The sequence below is a fragment of the Echeneis naucrates genome, chromosome 14 (assembly GCF_900963305.1).
Source record: "Echeneis naucrates chromosome 14, fEcheNa1.1, whole genome shotgun sequence".
NCBI classification, from domain to species: Eukaryota; Metazoa; Chordata; class Actinopteri; order Carangiformes; family Echeneidae; genus Echeneis; species Echeneis naucrates.
Window position 1 is genome coordinate 17,282,897 of NC_042524.1, and position 25,287 is coordinate 17,308,183.

The window sequence follows — 25,287 nt, forward strand, 5'->3', positions numbered from 1 at the left end:
GAGATTCATATTGCAAGAACATAAGAGTGCCCCTGAGAGGATAACTGCTTGAGCATCAAGCGTGTGCTTTTGTAAGTGTGGCCAATATCATGTCCATTGAGCACACTACTACAGCGAGTGAGTGCTATAGATCCAATGAAAATCCTTTCCCTTGCTATCTTCCACTTTTTCCTGTCATTAACTGTAGTATTTTGAAACCGGCAATGCCATACTATACACAGAGACTCTGGAGTTGTGTAATCCGTCCAGAGTAATTGCATGTAACAAATCGGCCGTGACTGGCAATGCACTTCCCCACCCTCTGCCAGCAAGTACAGCGGCAGTCCGAGCTGTATTTGTTTTCTGAGTTTTCACTCAGAGCCCCCCCCACTTCACCGCCCTCTCGTCAGTCCCCTCCACCCACCAGTCTCCTGGCTTCTTCCTGTAATCTACACACTCCATGCTTCCTCCTGAAAACAACCTGCAATGGCTCGAGTAAATGGAGTGATAGATGGAGTGATAGTGGCAGATGGATGGGAGGAAGAGGAACATAGAGAGGGTGATGGAGGGATCTTGGCTTGTCTTACTTAAGTAGTTGTGTAAGAGCTGGCTTCTACCAAAAAGAATAATGGTGCTGTTCTTCTGACAGTGTGCTGAATACTCCTACCCTACGGCTCTGTCCTCTAAACGCAACAACAACCTCTGTCTGTAAAGGTCTCTCTCTCTCTCACTCTCATTCTCTACCACTCACTTGCCCTCTCCCACCCTCTAAAGTGCCCTCGGTATTGCACACTTTCACTCTCTTACCTTCTCTCACTGTGCCTCTGTCCCTCCCCTCTTCTCTCTGTGCCCTTCACCCCCCACCCCACCCCCCCCTCCCCAAATGCATTTCTTGTTTTCCTCACACTCCGTGCATGTGTCTCTACCATGTGGCTGACCGTCCCTCTCTCTGGCCCCTGCAGCATGTGCGTTACATGGAGAAGAAGACGCTGTGGTGCGCCTACTGGGTTGGCCTGGGCATCCTCTCCTCGGTGGGTCTTGGCACCGGTCTGCACACCTTCCTCCTTTACCTGGTAAGACAACATTTTGTCTTCCTTTACAACAAGTTACCCTCCACTTTCTCACCTGCAGTTTTTCACTTGCCTGCGCTTGTTTATGACAGAAGTGAAACTCAAAGGCAGTGGAAGATGGTGGTGGTGCAGTGACGCAGGTCTGAAAAGGCTGTGTTGATGCTGTTGTTGGGTTGTCGCTAAGGCATTAGTAAGAGTATTATTAAAAGCTTTGGGAACCTCCTTGTGCGTTTGCACATGCATACATGATTTTGTTAGCCTATGGGTTTGTGTGCGCTTGCATTTCAGAGCGGGGCGGAGATGAATAGACACTGTGGTAGCCACACTGTTTTGACAGGCAGTCCAGGGACAATCGCACTCACTGACCCCGCTGACTGGGTGCACATGAGGATAAAAACACTCTCCCTCCCCCTTTCTGAGTTCTTTCTCTTTTCTTTCTCCCTGCTCTCCTACTCCCCACTGTGTTGCTCACTCTCACTTTCTCTTACGCTCCCTCCCCTTACTCACTCTCCTTTTTATGTCTGTCCCTTGCTCGCAGTCCCCTTTAGCTTGCCCCTTAAGTTTCCCCTCCTCTTTCCTTCTGTTTGTGTGTGTCTGTCTGTTTTTAAGTCTCCGTGTCTCGCAGTGTGTTTGCTTAGTTATGAGTGCGAGGAGGTGTTGGGTCTCTACTGCTGATCAGATCAGGGTCTCCAAACATCTGCTTGTCTTCTCTGCTCTCTCCAACTCCATCTGTCATCGGAGAGTCTGCCGTTGCACTTGTGTGCCCTTGCCCGGTGGAGCTGAACTGGAAGCTTAGTAGTGCATGTCCTCCATTCTGCTGTTTTTAAAAAGCCAAACTCCGGTGCTCCAAAATGTAATTCGAGAGTTTCTTTTTACTCTCCCTTGAGTGGCCCAGCTCACTTTTCCAGAAGGTTTGAAGTAGGGTGTCGCCATCTAGTGAATGTGGCTGCTGTTGCAGGCTTCGGTGTCATTGGGTTCATGACAGAACTTAGTGCTCCTTCCTGGAGCTGCTGTCCTGCATTTTTCATTGCATTAGACTGATATTGGTTTTTAAAAGCCGATACTGCTGGACATATTTTTGGATTTCTTGCACTGATAGATTATATATTTGTGTGTTTGAAAGTTTTTTATATATTCTCCTGTGGCAAATTACAAACAGTTATTCCCATCAAATGGATGTCTTGTATGATGGAAATGTACTCAAACTATAAGACAGTTGCACAAATATTTCATCAATGTAAGAATGTACAGACTGACAAACGTGAACCTGTTGATTCACAGATTCAGAGTTTCATTTGTTCTCTATGACACCTATTTTAAATATGCCTATGGCAACTGAGGATTTTTCATTACTTTGAAGATCAGTGTCTTAAATGGGTTGAGAAAAGATAAACTTTTTTTTTTCTTTTTTTTTTTGCTTCTTTCAGCATTTATTTTTTACATTTGTGCCTTTTCCAATAGTCAGAGAACAAGTAGACAAGGAAGATGAGGAGAGCAAAGGCCCATGGAACAATAGTTCTTCAGCCAGGAGTCAAACTATTGATGTTGTGGTTATTTGTTTCCGGCTTAACCATTAGGCCACCAGGGCGCCCTGATATTGGCCTAAATTATTAGGCTAACCATATTCGTTTCTGTAAAGAACCCTTACTAATTTAGTATCTGTTTCCCCTCTTCAAATGAAAGCCTAAACCACAAGTTAGAAGCACAAAACCAGCCTCAGAAAATTATAATTACACATCTTTTCGGTAGAAGCAGTGTTTAAAGAAGCCATCGGGATTCATAGCTTTGTAGATCTCTGCATCCTGACATGATATTTCTGTTTTCTGACATTAAAAAAGTTAGAATTTCTGTGGTAAGTGAAGTCCAGAGAGGGCCAGCAGACATGTCCTGGTTTCAGGAACTAGGCCTGGGTCCGTGATTATAACTGGGTCAAACAAGTTCAGAACACTTGTGAAGATGTCCCCACAAATGTAGAACTGTAACCAGTTCAGTTTATCCTTTCTGGCACTGGTTTGCTTCCTGTCCATAAGACTTAATGGTATGCCAGAAATGAATACAGAAGTAGACCTTTACACCCACATCAACATTTGGAAAAAACACCACAAGAGATACAGCAGCTCAAGGAAATTCTGCAATGAACTTTAATTGTGTAGCATCTCATCCAGTCTAAAGTTTTCATTTTCACCTTTGCAAACTTTCCAGAGAGCGAAGCTTAAACAATCAATAGAGTTTAATGGAAATAGTTATCGTACAGAAGGCTGGCTCTGTAGTTGGTGCAGAACTGCACACGCAGACATCTGTTGCAGAGCGGAGAACTCTGACCAGGGTCCGGTCCATCCTAGACACCACCCTCCGCACAGCACCTTCTCCAGGTAGAGGAGCTCCTTCAGTGACAAGCTGTTGTCACTGTCGTCCTCCACAGACAGACTGAAAAAGTCGTCATTCAGTTCTTCAACTGCTCCCAGTGAGGAACATGGACTGAAATGTGCTTCTGTTGTCCCATCATTACAATCTATCTATCTAGTTTTTTGTTTGTTTGAGTAATTTTTATTATTATTTATTTATTTATTTTTACCAAAATCACTTCTCAGTTACTCCAAGTGATTATAGTTTAGATTTAGACATAGACACAGTTAGACAACTTAGACATATTTTGCAGATTTTCCGATATAAGGATATGAGCTCTATGACCTAAATCCATTGCACTGCAATTTGGACAAAGCCAAAGACAAATACATTGTTGTGGAAAAGAATAATAAATAACTGATGTCAAAATATTGCTGCTTTTTGCAGACGATGTGGTGCTGTTGGCACCATCGATCTGTGACCTTCAGCTCTCACTGGACAGGTTCGCAGCTGAGTGCGAAGCGGCTGGGATGAGGCTCAGCACCTCCAAATCAATGGTTCTCAGCAGGAAACTGATGGACTGTCCACTCCGGGTTGGGAAAGAGTTTTGCCCCAAGTGAAGGAGTTTAAGTACCCCGGGGTCTTGTTCACGAGTGGGGGCACTTTGGAGCGTGAGATTGGCTGGAGAATCGGAGCAGCTGGAGTTATACTGCAGTTGCTGTATTGCACCGCTCAAACTTCAGGTCAATCTTCGTTCCTACCCTCACATGAGGGTAACTTTTCGTAATGAGAACTGGATCATGACCGAAAGAACGAGATTGCGGGCACAAGCAACCAAAATTACCGTCCTCAGAAGGGTGGCTGGCTTCTCCCTTAGGAATAGGGTGAGAAGCTCGGTCATCTGAGAGGAGCTCAGAGTGGAGCCATTGCTCCTTTGCATTGAGAAGAGCCAGTTGAGGTGGTTTGGGCATCTGGCAAAGATGCCTCCTCCAGGTGGAGAGATTATATCTCCGTTCTGGCCTGGGAAGGCCTCAGGATACCTCAGTCAGAGCTGGTGGATGTGGACGGGGAAAGGAAAGTCTGGGGCTCCCTGCTGAAGTTGCTATCCCTGCAACCTCGGATAAACGGATGAAAATGGATGGATGGATGGATAAATAACAAATACACTATTTAAACTTGGAGCTTAAAATACACTAAGCCATTGTCTATTACAATCAAATGTACTTTGAATAGTGAATAAGCCAGTCTGTAACAAATAGCTTGAAGGTAACTGATTCAATCAATCGTCAGTGAGAAGGTTACCCTGGTCATATCCATCAACAGTCAGTAGATGGTACCAGTGGTCTCAAGATGTTGATGAACCAGGAATAATGCTGAATGTTAATGCCATGTTTTATGTGCATTATATTAAAAGCTGCAACTGAAAATGGAGCTCTGGAAAACACAGGAAAACTGAAAGCTTTGACGTTTTATGGCTTTACAAAACTGTTGTTTGACACGCCACAAAATATTTCAGCATCTTTTTACAGTTAGTAAAGAGATGAAAAATCAAGCAGAAACCACAAGATATGTTATTCTTAAAGAGTAGCACACAGTGAATCATACAACTAAATCAAATAGATTACATCAGTGGTTCTTTGGTAGTTCCCACATCCTTGAGGAAAGGCATGAATCCTAGCAGGTCTAATAACCACAAAGCTCCTCTGCAGTGCTATTTTCACATGACATAACATGTGACTGTGATGTCATGTGACTTCCCCAACCTTCCCAGCTGTCATCGTGTATCGGTCCTTTCTCTGAAGTCCTGAAAGGAATTAACTCTTTCTTTGAAGCAAATAATTTTTATTGATCCACTTACTTTGAGTGTGTTGCTGCAACTTTCTCTGCCAGCACTGTTGACTTAGAAACTGTTAAATACAAGGTTTCCGGTTAACCTCTGTGAAGCTGACATAAGAACCGTTCACTGCTAATAGATGTTTTGGTATAAATAAATAGCCACACGACATATTAACAGCACATATCGCCCACCCATATTGGTGGGAAGAAATAAACATTGCCATAGTACTGCAAACACACCAGGAGAGGGTGTTGCGGAGCCAGTAACAAGCTCAACACCCAAGTCAAAGAAACCAGAGCAGAAGTGGCCACTCTCCTGTTCCCTGACATCGGCAATTGCTGCCCTGAGCCTCCTCTCTATGTTTGTATCCTGCTGAGCCTGCGGGAGATCATTGTACATGGGCAGGACTGATGAATGGAGAAAGATAAAACCCTGCAACTCAGGCGTAGAGAGGAAAAAAGCGCACTTCTTGGCACACCATCAAGTGTGTTTTATCCAGCTGCTCTGAGGGAGGAGGTAGTGGGTGGATGCTTACAATACAGGCCATGAAAACAATAAAATCACGCAGGAACAGTGGAGAGATCTCATTTCAGCAGAGGTTGTGGAGGCAAGGATCAGTGCACACGTGAGCATGCTGAGATTCCTGCACCTGCACATGTTGCCACCACAATAATTGTGAGGATCACAAATATAAGCAGGACTGGCTTTTATCCCCACTTAAGTTTTGAAGCATTTGTTTTCTAATGACAACTAGTGTCGCTGCCCTCCGTAAGTCCTCTCTTAACCGGGAAGGGTTTAGCAATGAATGTGACTTTTGAAAGCTTGGGAATGCTGTAAATATTTTAGAAGAGAGCTCATCTGAGTCATTCACCATTAAATTACTTTCAGTAATGGCTGTTGCCATTAAGTCATTATGGGCAGCATGAAAATTGTTGTGCTCAACGTTAAATCAACAGCAACAAAGAATTAAAGTCATTATAATTGAAGCCGCGCACGTTGCTGTTTACATAATAGCAACTAGGGTAGTCTTTTTTTTTTTTTTTTTTAATCTCCCTCTTAGCTTTGAGCTGTTTTATGAGTGAGAGGTGTACATGTTATGTCTTCCTGGGAACATAAATGTCAGCAGGCACTGGGGGGAAAGACAATACCGATCCTATGGGATCCTGGTGGGTTTATGACTCATGATTTACACTCTCGTGTTTTTCAAAAAGTAAACCAGTGGCTCATCTAAATAAAGGAACATTCTGTAGTTTTCTATATTCAGTTTCTTTTAGGATTCCCAAATTATAGGTTGCAGCAGAGGTTTGTGTAGAATATACAGATTTTCCTCAGCAAACCCCCTAAAATTACATTTTGGCTGTTGGCAATTACCAGGAGCACAGCTTTAATTAGCACCAACTATTGCTGTAAGGGCTGAGCAGGTCTGAGAGTGTGGCTTCCATACACTGTCCCTATACTGCTGTTACTATCACAGCTCAAACACACCACTGCTCAGCTCCTTCAAGTTTTGCCACTTAGATGTTGTTGTACAGTTAAATGCAGTCTGCGCACACATTCACAGTTTGACAAGAACATGTGCGTGAGGGGAATTTGGCCAAAGCATGTCAGGCTATTGGACAATGGTTGTGTGTGTCACACCTCTAACCCACGCTCACCTGACGCTACAATTGTATACCTTTGCGTTCAGGTAGACAGAAACTTGCTGCTTTGTTTGAGTTGTGACTAACGTACCCCTGCTGGTCTTTATAACCTGACCAAAATTTTCCACCTATCATTTCTGCATTTCTTTCTTTCGTTTTGTTTTTGTTTCTTACATCAGCTAACAAAGCTAATGGTCGGCTCACAAAGTGTTGAATCTGATGCCTCGATACTGATTCAGAATTTCTTTTTCACTATGCATGCTCTTTGTGTCAAATGTGACTCAGCAGAGTATAATCGTTCCTCTGTTCGGGTGAGAGTTGATACTTTGCATATATTCTACCCGGAACATGAGTGACACATCAGGATCAAGTTCAGTGGTTCTTTGAAAAGCTACCCTTGCCTCACCACTTGCTGGCAGTAACAGATCTCTTGCTTTAGCTTCAACACCTCTTAAATTCAATTTGAAGCCATTCATTTTTAACTACATCTAGATAGTGTGTAAGGATTTTAGCACTCAGATTTGATCCTGCCACTGCTGAACAGGCAGTATTACTTACACATCATAAAGCGTCTATATGTTGTTTTAGGATTTTACAGTGATAAGTTATAGAGCTGTCACTCACTATGAGGGGAGTTGCCAACTTTGTGTTTAAACGTGTAATGCAACAAAAAAGCTTTTCCTTTCCTTTGTGAAAAGAACAAGTAGCACAATTGGTTTCATTCAAGATCTTTAAGTAATTCATTTTCTTCCTCATACAGCTGGAGACATAGATCTGCCCAAATGTCTTGTGACTTATTCATCTTCACCAAACTCCTTCAATGATGAATACCAGAGAGCTGTGTAAATGGGAGCTTTGTGTGTGTGTGTGAGTAGTGTTCCTATTGGCTTTTCAATCTTAACTGTCACACCTCAGCCATCTAAGGCATGCGTCTGTCTGTGTCTTGGAAGCCCTGGAGTCCTGTTAATACCAAGAACAATAACTATTTGCGCAGAAAGACACACACACACACACACACACACACCCACGCATGCAAACATTCACACTGAGTGCCTACAGGAAGCAAATCCTGTACCAATGTGAGCCCAGTGTGCAGTCCGTCTGGAACAGCACCAACAACACTTCCACAACAAGCCAAACCTGACCAGACCCAACCAGAGCACTGCTGGCACACTGCAAGTGCTCAGGTTTATTGAAGTGTTCTTTGTGATGAAACTCTTCAATAAAGGCCACTCAGTCCTTTTACGACAAGACATCAATGAAACCACAAATCCAGCCATGTCTCTTCATTCGATGACTGGCATTTAATTTTTTGCCACCTTTAAATATTAAAATATAGTAATTTAAGTATGCGCAATTTTTTCACGTGTCTTTCCAGAACAGAAATTTGAACCGTGAGGTTCAAAATTACTGTTTCATTTCATGGACATGCAAGAGAATAGATTTTGACTAGATCTAGACTCTTTTGTCACACCACAAATCAAAAAATACTGTCAAGAGCAATCAAAAATAATTTTCTTTCAAAATAAAACTAACTATAAATCAGAAAGTGAATGAATAACCCCCTCTCAGGAATACACAGAATCAGAATACACAATAGGAATAAAAATGAAAGAAGAACATACAGGTGTTTGGTCTGAACTGAAGTGTTCAGGTCCTATGTGGGAGGAAAAAAATGGAATTTCTTTTTTATTACGATCGTTACATTAAGACAGTATCTGACACATTAGGACACTGAGCTTCATATTGACACCTGTGATGTCACGGTGCTGTTTTGTATATAGAGTCAGAATGTCTATGTGGTGAATTTTGATACAAGTCATTAGGACAGAAATAGATGCAGCGTAGTAATAATAATAAGAAGAAGCAAACCATAATTTCCTTTTACCCTCTGAGATAATTATTCTAATCTAAGATTCTAAAAAAAAAAAATCACAAAGCCAAAAAGTTTAATGTGATATTGACAGGCCAACTTAAACCCAAAGCTATTTAATTTCATAACAGCAAGTTCAGGAAAGCTGTAACCAGAGAATATTTGACTTTTTCTTGAGAAAAACACAAAACGTCATTCAAAAATGATTCCCATATATTATTATTATTTGTAAAATTTAAAAAAGTTGATTAATTACTTTCGATGAATTGACTTTGATCAAATTGTTCCTTCTCAAATTGTGATAACGCACAGCAAAATAATTGATTTATTTTTTTTTAAATACTCATGGTCATCCATATTATGAGATATGTTTTATCCACAATAATTGTTTTATGCTACTATAGATTAAACACAGTAAACTGGTTTTCATGTATGTTGTTGTGTTTTTAGATACAAAAACATAATTTTGAAAAGGTATTTTCCGTGGGGCAGTATTTTCTATGTTGAGGTTTGCAGAAATATAGCTAATAGAAAAATAGCATCAAATACTTAAGATTGAAATAAAGGCATTTTCTTTCAAGTGTATGAGCCATTGCTCAGGTGGGGGTCGAAGTGAGTGGGTCTGTCTGCCAGTCAGGGAGAGGCTCCTGAACATTTGGTCATATGGTGCAACCACATGGATAAATCACTGGGACCAGCCCCTCTAACCTCCACCATCTCACTGTCTTCGTGTGTGTGTGTGTGTGTGTGTGTGTGTGCATGCGTGCCACCCACTTCTACACAACCCCGCCTCTGTCTGTGCGCCATCACTGGCACCCATCAAGTGTTGTCTTGCCCCCCTCTGATATCTTGACCTGGGTTTCTTCATCAAGAAGTAACGTCCAATGTTTGTCCTATTTTGCCTCCAACAGTTTCCCACTGTAAGAAGTGGTTAGCAGGTTATGCTAGCCGGACCGTGTCTAATGTGTTTAAATGGCCCTTGACAACCGCAGCGACCTGTTAATGACTGTACCGTCCTGTGGTTGTGGCCGCTGAGAACTGGTCAGTTTATGGTCACCCATTAATGCCTGGCTTGGGGATTTGGAAGCAACTATATTTGCTGCCATAAATTAACAAGAGGCATCCATGCTGTAACTGGTGGCTGGTATCATTATAGACTGCATTAGCGAGGGTCTCACATTTAAAAAGAACATAAACCAGGGATGGTATAGATACCCTTTTCAATCTCTATCACTTTGATTTTTTTCAGATTTTAAATGTATCTTAGTTTGCTAGATTTGATTTTGGAAAGCATTCAGGGATTTAATTCAGTCGGTTTTATTTATTGATAACATAAAAACTATTTATAGCCAAGAGACTGCCGCACTCACACTCACATGACTTTCACGTGCTTCTGGTTGCTCATGGTGATGTACTGGTTTTTGATATGTGATCATGTGATTCATGATGAAATTTCACCATGAGTGCAGTCACTCCATTGCCAATAAACCAGTAGTTATTGTATAATCTAAGATGTAAAAAGGCCACTCCTTTTATAAGCTGCATGACAATTTGAGTCATCAGGTTTAAACTGTCACATTATTCTGTGAATGTGTGTGTACCCGCTGAACTATTACAAATCTGTCTCTGTGACACAGGGAGTCAGATACACAATAGAACATATTGTTTATATGTCGAATGTTCAAAATTGGAGGACCACTGTAGCAATGAGGGTGTATCCTGTGGACTTGAGAAAGTGGTGGACAGTGTGTGTCACTGGCTCCACGCAGCAGCAGCTTTCACATCCTCCTTCAGTGGGCATGCTGATGCACACTTTGTTCTTGTTACAGTACTGAGAGGAAACTGCTTTCTGGTCATGTGCGTTAGCTCCTGCCATGGTTGTGGCCAGTCTCTGCCAGTTGTCTGCAATAGTGGTTAAGGAAGAATTTACTACACGTCAAAAATCAGTTCCCCTTCATCATTTAAGACTGCGAGGTTAACTGGAGTATGTTGAGTGCCCTTTGGAGTTTTATTGTAAATAAACTAAACCTTGAAAGAAAAGAATGGCAGAAAAACGTGAAACCAGTGGTAGGAAAGTGCGTCATGTCTCCTGTGTTGTCCATGACACAAGGAAGGTGGGGATGCATTCATAAAAAAACTTTCTCTAATATTTCTCTCATATTCCAGAGGGTGGTTATACTCCGCTCATCTGGGATCATCTGGGAACTTTGAAAAATGGTCCTTGATAATGTAACTCATCATTCTGGTCAGCATTTTAGCCATCGCATCATTGCAGGATGTGGTTTCTCATAAAAATAAGCAAATAACAGGATTAACCTGTGACTTCCATTAACACAGGTTGTTTGATAAACCCATGCTCTTCTGTTGATGTTAATTTTTTTTTTTCTCCTCTGGTTGTATTGGTTGTAAAAAGGCCTATTTAGTATGTTGGTATTGACATGTATCAAATTAGAAAAAAAGAGATGTCAGAACGAATAAATATAAAGAACGTTTGAGTGAAAGAAAAGCAGCTGATCACTTGAAAAAGCCAAAAATCTACTTCAAGATAAAAGGACCTAGGACCAGACAGTTAACATAAAAAGTCTGGATGGAATTACTTTCACCGATCAGGACAAGTTATGTCAAAACCAGCCCAGCTCCCATTGAGAAGATGGTCTTGTGCGAAAGGATACAAATGAGAGTTTTACTCAGCTTAAGTTTTCTGGATGACTCCTTTAAACATCTCACATTTTGATATGTTACTCTGGCTGGAAGCAGTTTTTTTTGCCACAGACGCACACCTACAGACGTACTTCATTAACAGATCCAAACTGTGTTCCTCCTCAGTATTTGTGGGTGTGCTCATACCCAGGAGAGGGAATCCCACTCACTTTGGAGGCCGAGCGTTGGTTTGTGCTGATCGCCACAGGAATGCCAACAATGCTGCCTCCATTGTAGATCCCATGGGGTCAGAGAGAGCAGCTTTGTGTGAGCACAGACATGTATTTGAGTATTAGGAAGTTCTCGGAGTAGTTAGAGGAGGTAGAATAGTTATTTCACCACTATTATGTTTACAGTAAACAGTGTATATGCTGGAGCAAGGCTCCTTCAGGAGAAAAAAAGCTTCCTCCCTGCATATCCAGTATTTTTTTTTCTGTCATTAATTGCCAACTCTATCATTCAAGGAGATGAATGTGTTTTTGTGTGTCTATGTCTCTCTGTGGGTTGCAAACAAAGTCAGTAACAGAATGAGGTGGATCGAGCTACCTGGATGTGGTAGGGTGAGCTGCAGATGAATGGTGAGTCACCTGGCCAACCTGAGAGCATTGGGCTTTTGTGTAAGTTGAGAAGCGGTGACACAGCATTAGACAGCAAGAGAGCAGGCACAGGGAGTCACGCAATGCTCTCTGTTGGCACACCGTCTGTGTGTGTTTGGTAAACACACATTACCTGAGATAGCGCTGGAAAGTGTGAGCAAGAAGAATGTAGTCCTTTTTGGCCATACAAGCCCTCTGCTTCAGAAGTGTGTCTGCGTACATGAAGTGTGTGTGTGTGTGTGTGTGTGACTAGACAGTCAGTGGGGAGGATATGAAGCAGAGGAACCCAGTCTGACTGGGTCAATGCTGGAAGTTTCTTGACTTCTTGTTTTGGGTCACTAAAGATTTTCCTCTTTGTCTTTTACCTTTGTAAAAAAAAAAAACAAGCGGATGAGCATCAGACATTTTCGATGTCAGTCTTGTAGGTGCTTTCTGAATGGAGGTATTAATGCGCCCTCTTTTATGAGTCTTTGTGAATAGAAACGACTGTGTATCAACTAAAGGGAGTGCACTGAGAAGGCATGGCTGTTTCCTGTTGCCTCACACGCCACTGTCCTGCCCTCCCACGTCCCATCCTGTCCTATCCTGCCTTGTCCCATATAGCTCCGGAAGTTCCAGCCCCACCCCAGGTTTGCCAGATTGCTTTGGCGGAACATTGCGTAATGCCAAACTGCCCCCGTGCGTCACTGGGAGCACCCTTCCTACACAAACATACGCATGAAAGTACACACGGCCTGCTCACAGCAACCTTCTCCAGGGACCTGCCTTTATTTACAGGCGTCACACAAGTGTTATTGACTTGTTTAATTATATCTGTCATTTCAGAAACATCTAGATTATTGTTCAGTATGTAGCATATGTGCTTCCAGAGGAAATGCAAAGTTATGTGACCCTGTCTTCCTGACTGGATCCTGTTCAGTATAAAGCTCAATCCAGCACTGTGTTCTCAGAAGATGTTATCAATTTCACTGTCACAATGAGCCAGGGTAAAACAACCAACAGCCATTTTTACAAGTAGTCTCCTTGTGCCCTGTAGAAGTTTTCACATGAATTGTTCTCTGTTTTGCACCTTGTTCTGGTCAGCAATCCAACACTCACATTTCAGCCTTCATTGCAGTGACCTAAAAAGGAAATTATATTACTCCTCAAAACAGGTGTGTCATAGGAAATAATCCAACAAAAGGGGTGTGTTCAATGAACTTCAGCTATTTAATGATAAACCCCAAAGTCACAGAGCAGTGGAAACTTCAAGTGCTTATGTTTAAAGTAATAAAGGTGCAATTATAGAGAAAGGCAATTTTTTATGACAAAAGCTTTTTATTTCAAAATGTGAGCAGCGTGTGGAAATGGAGATTTCCACTCTTGATAGGTTCATTTTGGCGTTTCTGTGTAGTTGAGTTCACTTTAGAGTATGTATGGCCCTCTGAGTCTCTCTACGCAGCTGCATTGTGGATATTGGGATGACTTCTAAGGGTTTGAAGAGTCAAGAGTGAAAAGATGGCTGACCAGAAATCCAACCCTCACCTCTTCCGTCCTTTGATTTTTCTGTTTTCTCACTGGAAGCTTAATTGAAATGAGTAAATAAACAAATCCCAGATATGTAAACCAAACCAGACCCTATCAAAGAAACTGGGTCCTCAAGTATGCTAATGTCTCATTCTTGCAGGAAGAACAGTCAAACATGAATACATTTTATCTTGAGCAAGTATGAATTAAGAACCCACTTCTCCTTCTTCTGCTGCTCTGTTCTTGATTATTATTGTGTGGCTCTTGTGTGGACACGTACATGCTCCAGTAAGAAAGCGGCTATAGTTGAATGCGTGTTTCTGTCACCTGAAAGTAATGAGGAGACTTGTTAATGGAACACTCCATGCTTCTTACCAACTTACCATTTTTGTTGTTTATTTGTATTTGGCTGAGCAGATGTGGGGCCATGCATGTTTGGTGTGGGTTATGCGTACACCAAATGGTTATTGTGCCCCAGCTTTGGCTTCTGTCTTTGATCGTTTCCAACTGGGGACATTTTTTTTTTTTTTCTATCTGATGACTCTTGGATTTTCCTGTAGGTTTTGAAACAGAATGTTAAGCCCTTTGTGTAAGGTGCCGGCTAATCTCAGGTTGATGTTTCTCTGTTTCTCTGATTTAACTCATGCAGGAAGCAGATGGCACCTTCACTCTTTATGCTAGAAGTGAAAAACTGTATGACACTGTCACATTGCAATGTCTATATATTGGCCCATTTTTAACTATCTTCATGTTGTCATTCAGTGTTTGACTCACTACTTTCACTTTGTCCTTATGCTAATAAAGAGGGGTTCTTTGTCTGACTCAAAACCACAGGTAGACTCACTCCCACACCAATTATCACAAATTTATTTTTATCTTTTATCTTTCCCTCTGCACCACTCTGTCTCTTTCTCTCTCTCTGTGGCACAGGGACCACACATAGCATCGGTGACCCTGGCAGCATATGAATGTGGCTCGGTGGATTTCCCCGAGCCTCCCTATCCAGACCAAATAGTCTGTCCCCAGCACAAAGCGCCAGAACAAGGCTCAGATGCTGAGCAAGTAGGCATGGAGGCCACAGAGGTGGGGTCAGCAACCCTCCAGGGAAGCATCTCTCTCTGGACCATCATCTCAAAAGTCCGCCTGGAAGCTTGTATGTGGGTGAGTGGCTGTTGTGCCTCTTGTAGACTGGAACAGATGAAGAACTGGCAACTAAAGGATTCAAGCATTTCTCAGTGTTTCATAAGGTTCACTTTTGGTCACATTTTTCCACGACCTTGGAGACTGGCCACAACTTTGACCAGTATTCAGAGTGTAGTCTTTGAAATATTGTTGCTGTCAGGTGAAACCCTCATATCTCCCAAATTCCAGTTTCTTAGGAGCTAAGAAAAACATTCGTGTTTTCAGATTAACCACCATGCATTTTTGAATTTATGCAGTGGGTTTTGAAAGGTGTCATTAGACAGAGGGTGGTAGAAACATGAAAATTACCAAAATTGAAGGCTTTTAGAGACCTGGTTTCCCAAGGGCAGGGTCAAACCGTACATGCCAAGGATTTTAAATGGTCCACAAACTGGACTAAAGACGTTTTTTCATCATTAAAATGCAATTTACGGTTTGGTAAGAGAACAGCGAAAAGGTGAATACTTGAAAATACCTGTGGACTGTTTGTCTGTTAACATTTGACATGAAATCTTTTAGATCTGCCTCTGACATGTGAACAGCCTAGTTCTTTCAGCTCATTTGATAACAGGTGCCTGACAATACCACGCTCAGTATTTTTTTTTTGAAGTACCTCTACCTCTAAGCAGTACTTCCAGCTTAAGCCTTTATTGTTGAAGTAACTACCCATTTGCATTCACACTGTGAGGAACATATTCATTGATAACTCGTGCTCGGAAACCCCCAGCTCCTTACTATGAATTTCCCCAATTTAGTGTTTGTGGTTTCACACATCTAACCAGCCTTGTGGCTGCTGAGAAACATGAAATATTTTTGACCAACAGTCTTTTCTTCACAATCAGATTAGAAATATTTTGACTGCTTTCAAGTGTGGTGCTTTTTACTTAATTCATTCATTTATTCATTCATTTATCTTCAACTGCTTATCTGTTTCCGGGTCACGGGGGGGCTGCTGGAGCCAATCCCAGCTCACACTGGGCGAGGGCGGAGTCACCCTGGACAAGTCGCCAGTTCATCACAGCCTTTTTTACCTCATAATATCTTAATTTCTATTTAACTCTTCCTCAAAGAACACCCTTCAAAAGATCTTGCTAAACTTACACAGGGGATCTGCAGGTTTACAAATGACTGACTCACACACCCCAGAGTTACCGTGAAACTACTGACATTTGCTTGTGCTACTTTTACACACAAATGCAAGACATACAAGGACGTGGCACAGCTTTCTATCTGCTCGATAATGGACTTATTTCTAACTGCATTATCTCTTAATGTGTACAGGTTGAACTGCTTAACAGTGAGAAAAGAGAACTTGGTTCCTGCTGCATAATATGCGTTTTATCAGTCTTTGTTATCAGTTTCCCTGTTCTGTGCAATGTGGAAGGTGCTGAGGTGAGGGGGAAGCACAGAGCCCCAGCTTCTTCTTTATTGCCAGCGACTTTACAGGAACAAGGCAGGCTTTCCTCAACCTCCACTCTGTGCTGCAATTGGCCTCCAAGCTTCCTTATTGTTTGTAATACATTAACACTACACACGTTCTGCTCTGCTCTGCTCATGCAGAAATTTAAAACTGGAAACCTACACACATGATAAAAACTTTCAAAGTTTGATTTATTTGATTATAAATTACACACATGTGTACAACTATACTGACTACGGGCCTGTCATGGACATTCAGTCACTGAACATTAAACATACTCTTCAGTAAATAACAATTATTATGGTTATTCATTCCATATCTAAAGACTATTACTTTGCAGTACGGGGTTGTGTCATCCTCACTTTCCAACCCTTATATAATGATGTTAATATAATATAATAATGCTGATATAAAGATACACCCTGTCTTATGTCTATGTGTGTGTATTTGGGCATGCGGTCCATATGCTTGATTGACCGGAATCAAATTTTATGTGAGACACCCTGAACCCCTACCAGCAGCAGTACCATGCGCTGAGGTGTGATATGAGAGTCTGTGTTTACTGGTGGGTGTGTGCGCCACCTAATCCCCTTGGACGCCACACCACCCAGTCACCGTTACACCTCTGTAACCCCAGCCTGGCATGGCCTCGGCCTCGGCTTGGCAGCTCTGCAGTTTGAAACACCTGTTGCGTCCATGATTTCAAAGCACTCCTGCCAGTGTTCCCCCTCCTTCTACCAGCCTCCCACTGGTGATGGGACATGACATCCCCCTCCCACTTACTAACACTACCACTAACGCTTCTTCTCCTCCTCTTTCCTTTCTCTCTCCTCCTCACTCTTTGTGTCTTTCTGTTACCTCTTGAAACCTCTTTGTCCACTACTGCCGCTCCCTAAAGTGCTCCACTTCAAACAGCACCACTGTGCAGGTGGACGCATTTCACTGCCCTCAACCATCAACACAAATGCGTACGCACACATGCACACATGCACACACTCAGACACACGCACACACACCCGCACACACACACACAGAGGCACATGCAGGCTCACAAACAGAGGCAGATCTATTGAATGGAGCAGCTGCCAGGGAGATTAAGGCACGTCTCCATTATGAGAAAAAACTGGCAGATTTCATCAAAGACAGCAGTGTTAACAAGAGAAGAGGGTGTTCAGATTAAAGATGCAGTCTGCCAGGTTTTGGGATAGCACCGCCTCCTGAGAATGATTGTTTGGGCTTGTTGTCGCTGCCATGGTTGCTAACTACCCACTAATCATCTTCTGGCTCAACCATTCAGCTACATGCAAATAATGTGGCTGTGATTAGTTAGTTACGTTCTTCTGAGAGGGAGATTGAAGCTATGATTCGGTGTGTGTTCCACCTAGACCACTGAATTTCAGTATGTAAGTTTTTCATGCTGTCTGCACATTGTAGGATGTGTTTGGGCTCGAAATCATTCATATGTCATTTGTAATTGTTACTTGCACTAACTACATCCTCAGGATCTTCTCTCATCCCCTTGCACCCCTGCTCTCCCCCTGTGCCTGGAAACATTAAAGTAATGAGCTGTGAGCAACTCCAAAAACACAGAATTTCTTGGCGGCTGTTTTCATTGTGTTAATTAAGTCTGTAAGCTTCACCCCTCCTCTCCCTACTCCCTCTCCGTCCTCATGTTTTGGCAGAATGAACTTGGTGAACCGACCAAGTACTGAGGATTTATTTCCCTCAAATCACTTCCGCTTTTTTCCCGTTAAGCCCCCCTCAATCACACGGGCTCCAGTTCTTTATGGGCACAGGCTCCTTTTAGCTGTTAGATATTGACATCTTGGTTCTTTTCGACCTCCCTGGGCTTGTTAGGACTTCTGAAATATTCCAGAAACGCTGGATTCCACATGTCTCAAACACAATTGGACCAGAGCAGTTAGCAGTGCAGCGTGTTGATATGCTGTTTAGATGTGACATCTGGTTTTTCACCTTATTCCGCTCTGTGTTTTATGTGTTCGTGATAGTTTAATAATCAGAGGGATTTTTGTTCTTATGAATCCTTTCTGTTTTATTCCCATTAAGCATGCTGATCACACAATTCCAGACATCAAGCAGTGCAAGAAGCTTTGGCTAGTAGATAATGATATTTTTTTGCATTAACCCCACAGGCACCATAACAACATGCATATTATATTAATTGGCCTAATTTTAAAAAAAGATTTTTTTAAACATTTTAAAGTCATACAATCAACCATAACATGTAAATACAACTTAATAAAAAAAAACCTCAGGCTCTCTGCCCTGAAGTTGTGTAAAGTTCAGATTTTTACTGTGACAGTACAAAAATGTGACCTGTTTTGTCAAAATGTTTTCCAGAAGCACATCACATCAGGGAGTGCTGCAAACACCAGCAGCTGAGCAGCAATAATTAATGTCTTGTGTGTGTGTGTGTGTGTATGTATCTATGTATGTCTGTGTTTCTGTGAGGACAGGGTGCAGGCACTGCTATAGGAGAGCTTCCTCCGTACTTCATGGCCCGGGCTGCACAGCTCTCTGGTACTGATACTGATGACGAAGATTACCAGAAGTTTGAGGATATGCGGGACCAGAATCAGTCCTCACAGGTGACACACTATTCCTTGCATCATCTTCATTGACCCTAACCCTCCGTCTCCTAAATTAACCATTGCAATGCCCGAAGTTAAATCTGCGTGTGAGTGTAAGAGTGCGGTGCGTGTGCGTCACCAAGCGCCACCTCAGTTTATCAGGAATCAGGTACTTTCACAATATAATGACTAAGAGAGCAGCAATGGTGCACTTGAGTAAAATGTTTCTGCCATTTCCGGCTCTTCACATTGACATTCACTGTCCAATACCCCTGCAAATGTTTCAGCAATACTTCATAGCTCATTGTAAATATTTATTTTTCCATCCTGCTGATATTATGAATGGAGAAGGGATTGAGTGGAAATATGTGTGTGGTTGTGTGGAGGCTTTTTATCAGGACTGTCTGACCTGACACAGTCTTCATCCTTGGGAATGTCTTTTTCTCTCCAACAGTGTGGTTCAAACAGTCAGACAGGTCAAGTGCAGTAAAGCAACTGCATCCATAAATGGATTTCAACTTTACGACAAGCTCACTTAGTCTTGTATTTACAAATAAACAATATCTGACACTATCAGAAGATAAGCAAATAATTATGTTTCTATCCAAGTATTCCAGATAATGGGATGGTTCCAGAGTGATTCAAAGGGATGTCTCTTTTTGTTTACAGTATGCATGCTGCCTGAAATTAAATGGGAAGAATAGTTGTATAGCTATATATCTAATGAGGCTGCAGTTCTGTTTTTTTGTTTTTTGTTTTTTTTTAATAACAAAAACAACCATGATGAGTAAAATATAAAACAAAGAGCATTTTCTTTTGTTGCTGGCACTAGTTGTTACTAAATGGATTTGTTTCACAAGATTTTAAGTGGGGTCACTTTTTTATCACGTGCTGTCACAACATCAGGCTTCATGATAAACATGTTAAATAATAGATAAATATATAAAGACTTCTAATTTTAAAGGAATGCATGTGGAAATATTTTCAAGCAGGATTTCTCATGTTTGTTTAAATGTCAGTTTTATGGAACTTTGGAAATACCTGAACTGATTGTCATACTAAATCAGTGGTGCTCAAACAGGGGTCCGTGGTCCACTGTGGGGATTCCTTTTGGGATACACGGGGTCACCTAAAATTTTCAAGAATGCATGAAAGTTGCTCAAACGTGTTTCACTTTCACTGGTATTATCTCCCAGGGGTAGTCAGTGATTAACCAGGCACTAGTTTTTTCCCTCTCTTCTCTCTCACTTAAGCCCATAAATAAATTCCTGTGCTGCATGTTAACAGGTATTTAGCAAAACAGGGGTTTTCCTCTTATGGTCTTAGAAAAATCTCTGTCCACATCAAACCCTAAAGCCGTGTTGGTAAGTATTATCTCACTACAATGCTGAAAACAAAGTTTCTGAAAGCCCTCACTGTGGCTAGCATTTAACAAATTGTTGGAAATTAATACAACACAAAGAGGGGTGTGTAAATGTAAGAGATTTAACGCAAAAAAGGTTTTCAGAGGCACCCAGGTCATTGTGAGGGAAATTTCTCATTACAACAAACAGTCAACTAGTATTTTTTGGATGCAACGGATGTTTTGTGTTTGGTTATGCCACAGAGTCACAAAACACATGCACACACACACACACACACACACACAACCTGCTTTTTCTCTATCTCTTTAGTATAGAGTGACTGAAACATAATGTAAATGAAATTAGCTTTAATTAAGTAATTTCATTATTGTTTCAAGCACATATTTCATAAATGATTAATTTTTCCCTGGCGGTATGTTGTTCAGAACTGATCTTTTAAAGGGAACTACTGCCTCAACCTCTTTACCTCATGATCAGCATAGTTCAGCGTCAAGCACACAAACTGAAGTAACCTTTTTAGACGCCAAAACTGTAATGAAATCAAGGAAGTCACAAGAAAGTGTGCAGGCAACTCTGTGCTACTGTTTAACAGAGGACAGGGACCAAGCGCCCTGTGAAAGGTCTGCTCTTGGTCATGCTACGGACAGCTGGATAGGTTGGCACGAATCGTAGCTTTGGCGCTCGGCCCACATGTTTGAGCGTGGAACTCTGACATCACTTACTGATAAAGTTGCGCTTCCCCCCGAAACTGCAAGAAAAGCACAGAGACGGTTGAAGAGCAAGACAAGCGGGCAGCCTGGGGATGAGGAGGTTTTGTTTAAACAATCGTCTCAGCACTGGGGAGTCCTGCGTGTCTATTCCCAAACAAATTAACTATGTTACGCAGGAGGAGCATCGTCTGTTTGTCTCACATCCGTGTGAGGGGAGATTCGAAGTGACGCTGTGTGCTGCTGTCTCAGAATGCAGCCTTAGTCTCTCTCTCTTTGACATTGTTACTTTTTCTGTCCCTCTCTTTCTATGTTCTTATTCTTTCTCACGCACTGTGTTGTCTCCCACTGCGCTCTCTCGCTCACTCTCTCTGATGATATCTGGCAGCCATGTGTATGTATGTAATGTGCGCTTGTGTGATTGGACAGCATCTGGAGGCAGGTTGCTTGCAACAGAGAGGACCTGCCACATATGGAAACATTTCTTCTCTTGTCAGAGCTTTTACCATCACTTGGATGTTCTCAGGATCCGTTTTTTTTACTCAAGGAGATCCTGCAACACTTCTCTGATTTTCACGCTTCCACATTTTATCCTTTTTACACCTTTTAAGATGGACACGGAGGCAGTCATCTGCTTTGGAATTGTGTCTGAGTTTTTGATTGAAAGCTGAAAGTCAATAGTAGTTCTTCAAAGTGGGAACAGACTACATTGGGATTGGATGTGAGAAACTGCTATCGGGGGATCATTGTGTTTAGACAGGAAGTGGTTAAATTTTGTCATCAAGGATGTGAACCCCCCCCCCCCCCCCACACACACACACACACACACCCTCCATTCAACTGCCCCACCCCCACACACACTCACTCTCTCCACCCTGTATCACCGGAGCTGGATTAAGATGCTGACTAGGACCTCTTCACTCAAGTCACAGAGGTTTGTAGGTGCCACCAGTTTGACTTAAACCCAGTGGTATTTCTCTCAGCCTGCACGTGCCAACTTCCTGCCACAAGTGCACGTGATGCACAGCAGCAGAGCACTCTGGGTTTTTTTTTTTTTTTTTTTTTTTTTTTTTTTTTTTTTCTCATTCATTCAACAGAGCTATTCAAGAATAATGAAGTCATGCTTTTTCTAACGGCTCCAGACGCTGATGTCATGAACATCAGCTTTTTTTCCCCTCTTAAATCTTTAGCTCAGTACGAAAGCACTTGGTGTGCTGGAGAGGAAGCCTCAGTATCGACAGACTGCCTCAAAGCATCCTGCATGGATCAAGTCCATGGCTGCTTGTAACTTCCGCTTGTAACGGAAAGGGTTAACAGGCTGTGAATTCTTGATTGCCAACTCCCAGGATCATATCTCCTGTAACTCAAATCAGGGCCATCTGCGCTGGGCGTATGCCTGCCTTCCCCCCTGGCCTACTGCACTCAAAGGCTCTCTGTGCTGTGGTTTGCCCGGCCTTGTCACGTGACTTCTCTGAAAGTGCCCCCTCCCTCCTCCTCCCTCTTTATTTCCAGTAAACTGTTTGAAAGGAGGGGGGTGAGTCAGAGTAAAACCAGCTTCCCTTTAACCACAGCTTGTTAAAGAATTTGTCAACGTGGACTCAGGGGTGCATTTTTTTTGTCTGTGCATGTGTGTGTGTTTTTGTGTGTCTCCAGATAGATTGAATGCGTAGCTCGTCTTTTTTTTTTTTTTTTTTCTTCCTCTTCTTCCTTTTTTCTTTTTTGAAAGGGGACTGTGGCTTTGATTGCGTCAGGAGTCCTTAATCACTTCACTTCTTGTGTCAGAGAGAGCAGGCGCAGGCGCGGGCTTGTCAGGAGTTAATGAGATGAACTTTAGCCGTCTTCATGTCGGGGGGCTCAAGGCCGCTCCAGAGATGTGTGTCTTCTGTGTGAAAGACTTTCATTGAGAAAAAAAGAAAACAGAGAGAGGGAGAGAAAAAATGTGCGTGGGTGTTGACTTGTGTATAGGCTATGCATAGATTTTTCCTTGTCTGACACTTTTTTCCACATGGAGCAGGGTGCCTTGTCTCTGCCTACTTTTTGTCTGTTTGAACTCTGTGCCCCATCAATGACAAAGTGTTTCCTTTGCCATCTTTTAACAATGAAAAATCATTGAAACCAAAAGAAATAGATATCACATTTAGACAACAAATTGGCAAAGAAAAACGTTATGAAAAATGTCATGTTGAAATTGAAATATTGAGTGTATCAGCAGAAACTGTGATAAAGTAATGGTGGTGTTTAAAATAAATAAACTGTTAATGTTTTGGGGTTGCTGTAACAAGTTCAAAAAACCGTCTTCTCAGGTTTTTCCCCTGAGGATTTTTCTAATAACTGTTCATCACCTGGCAACTGTAACCACAGTTATTCAGACAATCATGTTATATGTGGAGCTCCCTCTGCTCAATCCTCACAAATTTCAATGCAGCACATGTCCTTGTACTTGCAGAGTAAGAGTCTTCTTTGACCATTTACTTAATAAGAATTTCATCTTTTCTTCAATTCGTTGCCTTTTTATTGCATAAATTCATCGAAAGCATGCTACTGTGGCTCAAACCAGATATGAAACATTCCTTGTATCCTTGATTAATGTGTAATTTTATCTCCAAAACTCTTAATTTTCTAACGGGTTCATTAATATTGGCAAAAAAAAGTAGCACTAGTTGATGAAAGAGAAGTGGGAGCATGATGTACAAATTAGAGATCATTCATTCATCTTCTACCGTTTGTCCGTTTCCGGGTCACAGGGGGTGCTGGAAACAATCCCAGCTCACTCTGGCTGAGGGCGTTGTACACCCTGGACAGGTCACCAGTCCATCACAGGGCCAACACACAGAGACAGACAGAGACCAACAACCACTCACACTCACACTCAGACCTACAGACAGTTTAGTCACTAATTAAGCCAAACATGATGTCTTTGGACGGTGGGAGGAAACCCACGCAGACATGGAGAGAACACACAAACTCCACACAGAAAGGCCCCAGGCCTGGAACCAAACCCGCAACCTTCTTGTTGTGCAGCAACAAGCGTTTTGCCACCATGCTGCCAACAGATTAGGGATATAACTGATAAAATGTGGTTTCTGAAGAGCACTTTTGATTTGCTCATTCAACTGAGGAATTCAATAAGCTATTGTAATTATATGAGATGAGAAAAATTCGGATCTGTAACAGATCAAATGTTGGCTCCATGTGGGGTGAGTGTGCAGACTGCTGAGCAAAGCATCTGTGCCTAACAGCCAAACCTGGAACCAAAACCCCATGGTTTTAATGACACTGCACCCTTGACAAGATCTTACCAAATGTAATTGCTGCTAAGCCCAGCCCTACAGGCCAGTGGTGATGGGGTTGGAGGAGGGGTGGGGGTTGGGGAGGCAGCAGGCAGCCCTTGGCAAGCTGCCTGGCAAAGATGGTGATTTTCCATAAGCTGCCAACAACAGAGTCTGGATGTCTGAACCCCAGCCATCCAAGATAGACGCTTCCCCAGTCCAGAAATGCAGACGAGAGAGTCCAAGTACATAGTTCAACTATAGTAAATCACAGTGTCACAAGTTCACATACACACACGGTCACACGCACACATATACACACACCCTTTTACACCCGCCCCTCACCTCCTCAGGGACCCTTTGTTCACACTGCGGCGATATTTTCATGCTCACTCTCACTGCATGAGCCAAAAGCTTAACTACAGCACCTAATGTAAACAATGCATGTGTCACGGTGTCAGAAAATGACGGGGATTCACAGGCTGTCTCCATGGCGCTGATTGGTTCTGCAGGGTTCTCTCTGTGCTACAATACCAGTGGTTGTCAGGTGTCCCCAGCCCAGACACAGTCCTCAGCGGTTCAGCTGTAAACTAGCCATACACATTCCTTCCTTCCCTGTCTCCCACCAGCTGAGCAACTCACACACACACACACACACACACATATGCATGCATTGGGACAAGCTAGAATTAAATCTACAGGCTTGGCCAAGAAGAAACCTTCATGATTGGATATGAGGGGAGGCAGAAATTCAAATCATGAACCAATCAGATTCTGTGTCCCTTCGCTCCCCCCACCACCACCTTATTAGGCGACCTCCCATGTCTCTCAAATTTCCTGTCCACTGTGTTGCACCCCGTAAAGAATGTCATCAGCACTGTACTGGTTTTGTTGACCATATTAGGTATGATCATGAATTGCCAGCCCCCTGCTGCACCTCATTTTTTTTAAATTAATGTGATGTTTTTGAAACCGAGGCCTTCACTTTTTTTTTAGAAGTAGAACTCCTTTTTCTTGTATTTTCACATGAAACTAATGTTTATTTCTTTTTCTGTAGAGTCTTTGGCAGTTGATTTTGTATTTGTTTAGGTTAGGGTTAGGGTTAGGATGCTTTCATGTGTAGCATTCATTAAAATATTTGTTTCACAATTCACTATATATGTTTAACAATTAAAGATGATACACTGACTGCTAACTATTTCAGAAT

The 25,287-nt window shown here is 42.3% G+C and overlaps 1 protein-coding gene across 3 annotated transcripts in view; it reads left to right on the forward strand.

Annotated features, from left to right (window-relative positions):
- LOC115054218 (vacuole membrane protein 1-like) overlaps positions 1-25,287 on the forward strand; it is a 55,364-nt gene that overhangs the window by 5,402 nt on the left and 24,675 nt on the right. For 2 of the 3 annotated variants that reach the window (XM_029519310.1, XM_029519312.1), the window contains 3 exons: positions 942-1,052; positions 14,478-14,708; positions 18,627-18,758. In XM_029519310.1, coding sequence (XP_029375170.1) covers positions 942-1,052; positions 14,478-14,708; positions 18,627-18,758 — 474 coding nt within the window. Of the gene's footprint in view, positions 1-904; positions 1,053-14,477; positions 14,709-18,626; positions 18,759-25,287 lie in introns of those variants that run through there. The other variant, XM_029519313.1, reaches the window with a different exon arrangement.